Source organism: Carassius auratus, chromosome 46 (genome assembly GCF_003368295.1).
Source record: "Carassius auratus strain Wakin chromosome 46, ASM336829v1, whole genome shotgun sequence".
In the NCBI taxonomy this organism is placed as follows: Eukaryota; Metazoa; Chordata; class Actinopteri; order Cypriniformes; family Cyprinidae; genus Carassius; species Carassius auratus.
In genome coordinates this window covers 17,605,036-17,617,905 of record NC_039288.1, presented here as the reverse complement: position 1 = coordinate 17,617,905, position 12,870 = coordinate 17,605,036, and the positions used below count along the sequence as shown (strand labels likewise).

Below are 12,870 nucleotides of genomic sequence, written 5' to 3'. Positions count from 1 at the left end.
ATCTCAGGAAAATGAGAATTCCAGAAAAATTTTCCACGAGGTGTTATTTTCTTTAAACTTGAAAAACCTTTTTTAATGTGCTTATTAGTACAATTGCTACTCATAATATCCATACCGTTTATATAAAGAGAAGTATTTAAACCAGAAACTTTGTTTTGTTTTTTTATAACTTTTCATTAGTTCTAATATGCCATTAGGTATAGACTTGAAAACAGAGTTATATTCTTTGAATGTTATTGGAAATGCCTTCTCTCTGAGAAAAGTTTCATATTTACATAATTGATTATTACTGTCAAAAAGATCTTTTAAAAATATAATATCTCTATCGATCCATTTCTGCAAATAGAGTGACTTGTTCCCCTTAGTAATGCATTCATTATTCCAAATGATGGACTTGTGTGGAGAGAAGTTGTGAGAATGACAGAGCTTCCAAGCCAAAAGAGCTTGTTGATAAAATTGGGATAGTTTTAGTGGCAATCTTGTAATATTGTAGTTACATTTCAATAAAAATTTTAGGCCTCCTACATTATTAAAGATGTTATTGGGGATAAAGTACCATAATGATTCAGGTGTCCTCAAACATTCCTTCAACCATTTCACCTTAAAGGTATAATTTAAGTCACAGAAGTCCAAAAATTCAAATCCGCCTTCATCCTTCGAACCAGAGAGCACCGCTTTTTTAAGGTGATGGTGTCTGTTTTTCCATACAAAATTTGTAAATATGGTATTTATATCTTTACATATTGAATCATGAACATTAAGAGAGAGAGCAGGATAAACAAATCTTGAAATCCCTTCTGCTTTAGTCAAAAGAATCCTTCCTAAAATAGAAATATCTCTTTGAAGCCATAAATTTAAAATTGTTTTGGATTTCTTCAATTTAGATGAAAAATTTAGTTGTTGACGTTGTTTGTGATCCTTGCAGATATGAATACCTAAATATTTTACACATTTTTTAACAGGTAAATTAAACATTTTTTCCTCTTCAGTCTGATACAGGCATAGGACTTCACATTTAGATTTGTTAAGCATTAAACCTGAAGCAGCAGAGAATTGGTCAATTAGGGTTATAGCTTTATCAATTTGATGTTTGTCATTCAAAAAGAGAGCTGTATCATCCGCTAGTTGAGTTACTCTAATTTCCTTACCGAAAATAGACAATCCCTTAATAATAGGACTGTGTTTAATATGTAATGATAGTAATTCAACCACCAGCAGGAACAAAAATGGTGAAATAGGGCAACCCTGGCGAACTGATCTCAGTACAGGGAATCTTTTGGTTGTGTTGGGATATATCATCACAGAACTATCAATATTTTTATAAAGCATTTCAACCATAGATATAAAATTTTGTCCAAAATCAAAAATCTGAAGTGCTTTAAATAAAAAATAGTGTTCTACCGTATCAAATGCTTTATAAAAATCAAGAAATACTATTAGTGCATCAGTATTAATGTTATCAGAATAATCCACCAGGTCTAGAACAAGTCTTATATTGGAGCTAATGTGACGTTTAGACATAAAACCTGTTTGTGTTTCACTTATTATCTCATGAAGACCTCTTTTTAATCTTTTAGCAAAAATGAATGATACAATTTTGTAGTCAATATTTAAGAGTGTAATAGGTCTCCAATTTTCTATCAGTAAATGATCTTTATCAGGCTTAGGGAGAAGACATATTAAACCTTGCTTCATGCTCGAAGACATTTCCTTTTTTAACATACATTCTTTAAATAACTCAAATAAAGGATTTTCAATAATCTCCCAAAAATGCAAATAAAATTCAACTGAAAGCCCATCATTACCTGGTGATTTACCTTTTTTCATTGAACAAACAGCCTCTGACATTTCCGCTTTAGTAATAGGACGATCACAGTCTAACTTAAATTGTTCAGATATAGTTGGTGTAAATGCTTTAACTGAATCAATGAATTTATCACACTCAATAAATTGAATGTTAGACTTATATATATTGCTATAAAATGTACCAACATATCTTGAAATATCTAAAGAATTAGAAGTAATGTTATTATCAATTTTAAGAGTAGTTAAATTATTTCTCTTGCGATTTCGTTTCTCTAAAGCAAAGAAATAACTCGAATTTTTTTCTCCTTGCTCTAGCCATTTTGCTCGCGACCTTACAAAAGCTCCTTTAGCCATATCAATATACATATCATCTATTTCCTCTTTTAATTTTTTCATTATAGTTTCTTCTTCCTCTGAAAGATTATTCTTCATCATTAAAATATTTAAATTATCCATAATGCTTATTTCTTTTGCTATATTATTTTTTTTAATTGCTTTACTTCGTTTAATTGCTATTTCTCTAATTTTAAATTTGAAAAATTCCCATTTTTGTATGTGATTCACATCTTTATTATCAAATATGCTTTTTGCTGTTATTTTGACCAAATCACAAAACTCATTATCTTTTAATAAATTATTATTTAGTTTCCAATAACCACGTATATTACCATTTTGTTGTTTTGTTCCTGCTAAATGGATTGCAATTAATTTATGATCAGAAAATGGAGCATAACTATGTGATGATTCTGCCACAAATTGCAGACAAGAGGGAGATATAAGCCATAGATCAATTCTAGACTGAGAGGATCTACTAACATTGCTCCAGGTAAATTCGTTAATATCAGGGTTTAGAAAACGCCAAACATCTATAATTGCTAGTTGTTCACAAATATATGCAGTACTTTTGAATCTTGAATGTGGAGTTAATCTTACAGGTACTCTATCTACAAGATCATCTGGAGCATCATTATAGTCACCTCCAATAATTAAATGTGCCCCTTTGTATTTGTTTTTAAAGGCTTCAAGTTTCAAACAAAGTTGTAAAAACATTATTTTTGCTTGAGCTGTATTGTTATAGTTGTATAAATTACAAATTATAAAAAAAGAGTTGTCTAATTTGAGAACCAAGATTATCCATCTACCCTCGTTTGAGGTCATTGATTCAATGATATCTCCTTTAAATTTATTAAGTAAAATGGCGACACCTGCAGATTGTTGTGAGGCATGACAGAAATAACATATATCTCCCCATTGTGCTTTCCAAAACTTCACATCATCGTCCACCGAATGAGTCTCTTGTAAAAAAATTAAATCAGCATCTTTTCGTCTACTGAATAAAAAGATTGATTTCCTCTTGGTGCTATCGCGAATACCTCTTACATTCAAAGATATTATTTTTAAGGAACTAAAACAGAAGTCTGTCATAATACAAAAAAAGAAAAATAATGAACTGGATGTCTGTTAAAGTTATAAGAACTAAGTTAGTTAAAGGAAAAGAGAAAAAAGACCTGAGATAGAAAATATAAAGTATTAGCTTACCGCCAAGTAGAAAACTCTGAAGTTTATGAGTACCTCAATAAACTCCTTAACATTCTTATTTTAAACTATTGGAGTGAACATATTGCTCTTTTAACTGTCTACCAAAAGAGCTAATCGTGTGACATAAACTTGAACATTTTACCTCACATTAAGGTAAGTTTAACAAATTATGCGGTGTGTCTCACACCGTTAATGATGACAGCAGACCCCTGCCATTTCGTTTTCTTTCCGTCAGCACGCGCTTTCTGAACAAGAGGCCAGAGTTTATTTCTGCATTGTCTCTCCAGTTGGGTTAGATCTTCCGTCATTCGAAGATTCTTTCTCTTCATGACATCAGCGTTGAGAGAAGCTCTCCATAGTCTGAATCTGAAGGTGCGCATGGTGAACTGAATGATGATTGGACGTGTGCTTTTATCCTCTCTCGGGCGTCCAACCCTGTGCACAGTGTCCACCATGAACCCAAGCTTGCTCTTTTCCTCTGGGATGATTTCCGCAATAATCTCCAGCACCTCCTTCCTCACGTCCTCGTTGCTGCTCTCTGGAAGATTCAGAAGACGAAGATTCCATCTCCTACTGTACCGCTCCGACTCTTCTTGTTTCTCCCTCAGGATAGTCATCTGGTCACTCATCTTTTTTACTGCATCCTCAGTACCTTTACACTGAATCTCCAACCCTGTCACATTTTCTTGCACTTTAGCAATCTCTGCTGTATTTTTCATAATCATTCCTTCAAACTTCAAAAAACGGTCGTTTAAGCCGTTAATGGCTTTTAGGATATCAGCATTTGAAACTGCTTCCTCCTCTTTAGTGCAGACTTTTTTAGGATTTGGGCTTTTTGTTGGAGTATCAGGAAGAGGTTTACATAAAACCGAGAACGAACTTTCAGCATCTATGTCCATTAGCAAGCCTTCCTTTCTCACCTTCTTAGCATCTCTCTTTGACATCGTAGCACACTTGTCCTGGCTCATTAGCAAAACTTTAGCTTACAACACAGTGGGCACGTGTCCTCGTTTAGCAAGACTTTGGTTAGGCAAAGGGCCTTTTATTCGAGTGAAAAAACTTACTGGATGCAAGAGCAACACTCCACTCCTTCATTTGTCGATAATACAGTCTCAAAAATTTAATCTAAATCATAAGTACTCGATCAGAGTCTCGGAGCTCAGAATAAGACATCCGCACCGGTCGCCATCTTGGACCAACCAATTTCTCCACGTTTGTCTTAGCGTAACGTTATCTTTTTAACGTCATCAGAGAATGCCCTTTTAATTGGTCGTTTCAGGCATTCTGAGTCACGTATCGTAGCAACGATGACGACAAGCGACAACAGCGGGAAATGTAAAAATGACTACCTCCGAGCAGCCGGCGAAAAAGAAAAGAGGACAAAAATATAGAATTGACTGGGAAAATAACTACCCGTGGCAGGAATGCATGAGGAACAACGAATACAAGGCCAATTGTACCATATGCCGTCGCGTTTTTTCTGTCTGTCACGGCGGAGTGTGTGATATAGCCCGCATCAGGCGAAAATCACACGAGGAAGCGAGAGGCTCCGGGCGTACGAGGAAACGAGAGGCTGCGGGCGCACAAGGAAGCGACATGAAGGTTGGTTCCTTGTCCTTCAGACCAGATGATTCCCGTGGCTGATATGGTAGGCGATGTAATCATGTGTATTTTTAAAACTCAAATATAGTTGATAAGAAAGTGGTTATATTTAAAGAGATGGTACAGGTTTAGCCTAACATTCCATATACATCTCCCCCTTGTTGCGTTCCTGTCTCCCGCTCCCTCAAAATGTCAATCATTTCTGATGGGTTTCTTAATAAGATATCTGGAAAATAATTATTATTTAATTAATAATTGTTTTTTATGTATTATTGTTTTGCACTGGAAAGAAAGTTAATTATAATGGAAGTATAATTATATAAAGACATTGGCACTACACATCCTTAAAATGTTGTCTAATTAAATTACAAATATAATTTTTTGCACTGGAAAGAACATTCTAGAAGTCTAATTCTATTGAATAAGTTTGCACAAGGCTACAGAAAACTGATGTGGTTATTTTTCTTCAAATGCAGTCTAAGCCAATGAGTATTGAATGTTATATGTTGTATTTGTTTAAGTTAAAATTAAAATGTGTTATAAACAAAAAATCTCACATCTATGTGGTTCAGTCTTGTATATTGATTAGGGCTACTTTGCTATTCTATAAATATATAGGCCTAGTAAGTTGTTTTATAATATGCTATAATGTATTAAATATATTTATCTAAATGTATCAGTTTCCACAATATTCACCAGAAGTCATAATTTCAACAGTTATTTTATTTATTTTTTTCTTCCGTTGGGGCATGTCACCGGAAGAGAATTAATTTAGGAAATGCTGGTTTTGAGACCATGGTGAACTTGAGATGGTTTTGCACAGGACACTGACTTGAGTTCAGACCCTGAGGTCTTAAAGTGACAGAAGCTGTTTGTGTCAATGTTAATCAAACATCAGAAAGAAAGTAATTTACTCCCCTTGACTGAATCACTTTTGTAAAATAAATAAGAATGAATGTTGAATTTATAGTGAAAACTATGTATTGTATATTTGATTACTTTATACAATATAATATTATTCAGTGCTTTAAGTTTTTAAAATAGCAATTTTCTTAATTGTATATTGTAAAATAATTGGCAACTGTTATTCTGAATGATTCTAGATTATATTTATGTAAAACAACTTAGCAGTGTTTTAGAAAAATGCGGGGATATTTCTCTCTCTATTTGGTGAGCTAAAGTGGTGGGGGGGCCTTGTTACTGGTGCCCTGGTGGCAATGCATTCACAATCCACGTTTAGCGAAAACGATTCTTTGAAAAGCATTAACAAAGAATAAAGCGTATTTGAAGAACCTGTTAAATCTGTGCGACTGAGTTCTTTTTTTTTTCATTTTCATTGTGCTTTTCTTTTCTTTTTTTGTAATGGTATATTTTTGATAGTTTCTGAAAAAGTTACGTTCAGTTTTATAAAGTTTCGTTCATTTTCATTGTCGCAAATGTTATTCCATAGAAATGATGCTATAATGAAAGCACAGACTTTGAGATGATAAATAACTAACGTTACAGTGCTGTCATCTATGCAAGACACTGATTGCATTAGATTAAGTTTGTAAATGACAGCCTGTGCCCTTTTGTAGTGTGTACATGTACTATTTATCACCAAACTGTGATAACTGTGACTATACGTCTGCCATATGTTGCCACCCCTCAAAAATTCCTTCCCCCTTCTCGCCACAACGTCAGTATTTTTCTAGATCCGCCCCTGGAAATGCCACTATAAAACACACCACCCAGGAAGTCATTTGAAACCGGTAAACTTCTGGAAAAGTTCAAGGATCCAGCAAGGGAATGCATTAGTAAAATAGTGCTAATGCAGAGAAAACACGAATGATTCCATTAGAGATTGTACATTTGTCAGCAGGAACTACACTTCAACTGTATTTAATGGACAAAATAATTATGAAATTACAAATAAACATTACGTGGTCAAATTGCATTTAATATAAATTTAATTTCATTATTTGCAATCAACATGCAATAAGCATCTAAACATTATATTCAGTTCACAAAAATAAAATATGCTACAGTTACCTTTTTTCCGGAGGGTGATGTTAGTTTATATTTTAGTGAAGTGCTCAAGAATTTGATCAGTTTGAAAGCAAGCTTGACAGTCTGATTTGTTCTTTGATCTTGTGTCAGATTTTATTTGATTTAGTGTGTGGAGTAAAATTTTAATTCAAACTTCAAATGACTTTAAATTTAAAATAGTCTTTTGTCTTTTTTGTCTTTTGTTAACTTTTTTTTTTTAAGTTTTAATTGTTTTAAGTTTTAAATGTGTTTGGTTACAGTTGCACAAATACAAATAGTCTTTGGAGAAATAGAAAATTTACATATTTTTGACCTGGTTTCTCAGAAATGTTCTATCTTAATGTCAGTCATACTTTAAGCACCCATAATGTATGTAGAGATCAAGTTTAACATACAGTACAAGATTTAGCGGTAATGCAATTAAATGCATTTTAAACCTCTCACTCGTGAAGACAAATACAAAACGAAACAAGTTTGACCTGTATGAACAACATTGGACCCCTTTATCTTTACATGATTGGATCACTAAAGACAGTTGAGTCATGCAAGCTTGGAATGACATTCCATTAAAAAAAAAAAAAAAATATATATATATATATATATATATATATATATATATATATATATATATATATATATATATATATATATATATATATATATATATAATTCTAAGCCTCAGTAGAATTAATGAAGTAAAACCTGATTATACCACTTTTGTATGTCTACAAATCAATAATATTAACAATTACAACAACAATAATAATAAAACAATTTAGTTCAAGTTTGTGAGTGAGAAACATATACAACCTCAGCAGCACTTTTTTTAATTGATCTATAAGAATTTCTATTTTCTACATTACATTATTGACAGTGACACTTATGAGAGAGAAGTACAGTATGTGTTTAATGCTTTTGTAACGTACTGTATTTCTCTTCTGTGTACAGAGTATTTTTATAATCATTGTTCATTCATAGTCAGATAAGCACATATGTAGGAGATATATATTATTAATTAACATTATTTCTCGCAATGGTTTAACACGTAATACACTTTGACCATTTTTAAAAGACATATAAGTAATTATGAAATTACATACAAGATGTTTTTAAGTTCTTCTTAAGTTGTTAAAAAAAATACTACAAAGTTTAATTTAAACAATAATTCATTTTCATTTAATTCCAGGTAATATGCAACTAAGTGTCCAAAACAATTACATTCAGTTTCTACTTAAGTATGTTATTGTAATAGTATATTATTTACATAAGTACTCTTTTTACTTAATTATGTTGAAGTGTACTTATTTTTTCACAAGAGTGATGTTCATTTACACACTGTAGTGAAGTGCTCGAAACTTTGATCAGTTTAACATAGTGGGCTTACTTTAAAATGATGACTGTTTATTTTTTTGATTGTTTGTTTTTTAGTCTTGTGTCAGATGTGGATTAACTTTAAATAATTATTAAATGACAATTAATGATTTAAAAAGCCTACTAAATTCTAATTCCCTTCTAATTTTCATTAAATGGGGTTTAGTTAAGATTTCAAGTCAAACACTTTACGTGAATTAGAATTGGAACTATTAGCCTGGTTTCTCAATAATGTTCCATCTTAATGTTGGTCATAACTTAAGAATTCATACTGTATGTAGAGCTTTAGATTGAGCAAACACAATTAAATTCAACTCTAGTTTGTGAAAAGAAAAACTCAACTAAAAACTCAACTAGTTTGACCTGTATGAAACCCTTTTGTCTTTCAGTGTACAGAACACAGAAGAATGTAAGTCACACAGGTTTGAAGTGACTTTATCGTGTGAAAGTGAGACAATGTTCATCTCTCCACCCCCACCTCTTCTGTTGAGATGAAACACATTATCGCATTCATCTCCTGATCAAAGATGGATCTGCAAATCTCACTTTTTCCTCTTCCATTTTTTCTTTTTACTGCGGGTACAGAATACAAATCATTTCTGTAATGTTACTAGGTACAAATGAGATGTTTTTCGCTTAACACCTCTGTCTATTTAATTACTAAAGGACAGTCTCTCATCTGTTATACATGCACAAGTCTGACGGGATCTTGTCCCCAGACAACAAGTCAGTGTTCCACTGGGATTACCAACTGCTTGAGTTTAACAGTTACTGGTTAGTCCATTATGATGGATTGAAAGGGACTATTAGAAATGACTTCTTTTCTGGACAGAATTTATAATTGCACTCATAGAATGTTCTAAAAAGATTAGTGAAATCATTATGATAATTTAAGTAAAAAAATGTGTGAAATGAGAAAAATGCTAAATTTAAAAAAATCCTAGTTGTCTCACACCTTTGAACCTCATTAAATATTAGAGATCATTTAACATAGCAAAGTTTGTTCTTTTGATACACTATTGCAGTGGTTTTCAACCTGTGGGTCGCGGTGGTATTGAAGGTGGGCCACCAATTACTATTAAAATAAATTATAATATAGTTTATATATGTAAAAATGTCTAAGTCATAACCACTGTTGGGAACATTACTTTAAAAAAGTAATTAGTTATAGTTACTCACTACTTGTTCCAAAAAGTAACTGAGTTAGTAACTGAATTACTCTATAATAAAAGTAACTTGTTACCAGGGAATGTAACTATTTGCGTTACTGGAAAAAATATATATATATATATGTTGTTGCAACTAAGTGTCCGAAACAATTACATTCAGTTTGTACTTAAGTACGTTATTTTAAAAGTGTATTATTTACATAATAAGTACTCTTTTTTTAAATTATGCTAAAGTGTACTTATTTTTTCACAAGAGTGATGTTCATTTACACACTGTAGTGAAGTGTTCGAAACTTTGATCAGTTTAATATAGTGGGCTTACTTTAAAATGATGACTGATTTATTTAATTATTTATTTATTTTTCTAGTTTTAGTTTTGATCTTGTGTCAGATGTGGATTAACTTAAGAAAATATATTAAATGACAATTAATGATTTTAAAAACACCTGTGATGTTTCCTATTAATTCCTACTAAATTCTAATTCCCTTCTAATTTTCATTAAATGGGGTTTAGTTAAGATTTCAAGTCAAACACTTTATGTGAATTAGAATTGGAACTATTAGCCTGGTTTCTCAATAATGTTCCATCTTAATGTTGGTCATAACTTAAGAATTCATAATGTATGTAGAGCTTTAGATTGAGCAAACACAATTAAATTCAACTCTAGTTTGTGAAAAGAAAAACTCAACTAAAAACTCAACTAGTTTGACCTGTATGAATCCCTTATGTCTTTCAGCGTACAGAACACAGAAGAATGTAAGTCACACAGGTTTGAAGTGACTTTATCATGTGAAAGTGAGACAATGTTCATCTCTCCACCCCCACCTCTTCTGTTGAGATGAAACACATTATCACATTCATCTCCTGATCAAAGATGGATCTGCAAATCTCACTTTTTCCTCTTCCATTTTTTCTTTTTACTGCGGGTACAGAATACAAATCATTTCTGTAATGTTACTAGGTACAAATGAGATGTTTTTCGCTCTCTGTCTATTTAATTACTAAAGGACAGTCTCTCATCTGTTATACATGCACAAGTCTGACGGGATCTTGTCCCCAGACAACAAGTCAGTGTTCCACTGGGTTTACCAACTGCTTGAGTTTAACAGTTACTGGTAAGTCCATTATGATGGATTGAAATGGACTATTAGAAATGACTGACAGAACTTCTTTTCTGGACAGAATTTATTACCAATCTACTTTCTGAGTACTAAGTTATTAACCCAACAATAGCGGGGTCAGTTAATCTTTTTTGCAGTGGACCGCGCGAACATATGTGTTTGGTTGTGTGGGCCGCGAGTTGAAAAATTTTGGGAACCACTGCACTATTGGACATGCTTTCTGTGTTGACATTTATAAAAACACTTTCCATCAAAATATTGTTTAGTTGAGCTGCTCCTGCCTGTATCACTTGTGTGTTTTCAGTCAACAGTACTACAGTGAAGCTTAAAAGTTGTGCTCCATCTGTCTGTCCAAGTGGATCACTTCGGCATTGGAAGAGGCTCTACTCTGTGCTGTAACACTGATCTCTGTAACAAACAAGATGCTACAGGTTTTGTACTCTACTGCAACAGAGCATTTTATTGAACATTTAAGAAAAAAAAAAAAGAAGGATGGAATTTCATTTTCTGTCAGGAATGTGACTTTAACCGAAAACAAATGTTGCTTATACAGGCAGATCGAATTGTTCCTTTTTTTTCTTTCTTTCTTTCTTCTTCTTCTTTTTTTTTTTTTTTTTAGCGAAAGATCAGGAAGACAACATGTTTTATCTGTGGTCCAATAAGCACCTGTAATGTTGTGTGCACAGTAAGACCAGGACCATGTAAAGAAATCAAATCTATTTTCCCTCCTGTAGATCCCACTAGTGCTCCCAATGGAAAGAAATGTTACTATTGTGATGGGAATACCTGCTCAAACACAGTGAGCTGTTCAGGGACTGAAGACCGCTGCTTTAATACAACAGGTGAGAATCTGGAAAAGAAAGCCGCATCATTATCTTTCTCTTTTTTATGTCTTAACATTTGGTACAGATCATGTATACCAGTGGCCGACTTGTCTCTGACTCTAACTGTTTTCTTCCAGTCCAGTCACAGGTTATAAAAGGCTGTGTCTCTAAATCTCATTGTGATGTCCTACAACTGATTCCTGGTTCAGGAAGTATCTCATGTTGTGAGGGGAACCTGTGTTACTCAGAGCTTCCTGTTCCTCTGCTGTTCTCTGCTCTCCTTCATCCTGCTGCATTGAATCCAGCAGATCTTCACATTCTGCAGCTGCAGAAAAGATAAAATGAGTAAAGGTGATAAATCGTAACTCAAGTCTACATGAGCCTCATGTTATGATGTTTTGTTGGTATACACAGTGTCTTCAGTCATCTTTCTCATTGTGCTCTACACAAATATATTTTCTTTGTTTAAAATAAAACTACTGATTTAATCAACTTAGTTGTCAGACTACACTCTGTATGTCCTACATTGCTATATAAAAACCTAATGAATAATTAATTATTTTTAAGTTATCAAGCACGCTGCTGTTTGCAGATTTACCGGATTTGCGTCATTGTGGACATTTGTACTGACAAACACGCGCAGACCTACGTCACCAGTCTATTTGCCTAATCTTCCCGGTACTTTACACCACGGTGGAAACGCAGAAAGCTACAAGTCTGGGGGGAAATAGTTCCTGGGAAAAAAAGTTCCAGGTAATTTCGATGGAAAAGCAGCAATGGATACCATCATGAAGAAGCTCATGGCTTTGGAAAGGCATTGGAGAAAATGGATGGATTTGGAGACCAGAATGAGTGACCTATTTTTCTTAATATTATGCTGTATCTCTTCTTCCCCTGTACTACTGTATTTCGTTGACTTGTACCCACGTGTGCAATGTCATTAAAGTTTAATCTAATCTAATCTAATTTAGATAGATAAGCTAAAATTGTACACCTGTTTATAGTACATATTTAAATGATAATCACTATTATTATCTAAGCTATTTAAATGCTTTATTACCTGATATTTGATACTGTTATTTACTGTTACTGCTACTGTGTGTAATATGCCCCTCTTATGGACAAGTACCTGTAACAATTCAAGCATGCAAGAATAATTCTAATAAAATCCTTCAACTGGGACCTGCTCTCTTGCTCCAGTTTCTCTAACCGGAAACTCCCACTACCATTTCTACATGTACATTCTACAACAAACCCTTGAGCTTCCCTTACGCTTGTATAACGTAAGACTTTGTGACTTCCTGCACTTGCTATACTTTATGATTCAGTACAGTAAAAATATAAAAATTTGTTACAATACAAATTTTATAATAAATCCAAAAGCAAGACATAAAAATAAAACATGTTTA

At 33.0% G+C, this 12,870-nt stretch overlaps 1 protein-coding gene across 1 annotated transcript in view; it reads left to right on the top strand.

The window, feature by feature from the left end:
• The window catches only part of LOC113064425 (urokinase plasminogen activator surface receptor-like), a 31,144-nt gene extending 19,191 nt beyond the window's left edge, over positions 1 to 11,953 (top strand). Inside the window, exons 4-5 of the mRNA XM_026235261.1 lie at positions 11,372 to 11,479; positions 11,599 to 11,953. Of these exons, the coding sequence (XP_026091046.1) occupies positions 11,372 to 11,479; positions 11,599 to 11,801 (311 nt within the window). The 3' untranslated portion in view covers positions 11,802 to 11,953. The remainder of the gene's footprint in view (positions 1 to 11,371; positions 11,480 to 11,598) is intronic.
• The last annotated feature ends 917 nt before the right edge of the window (positions 11,954 to 12,870 follow it).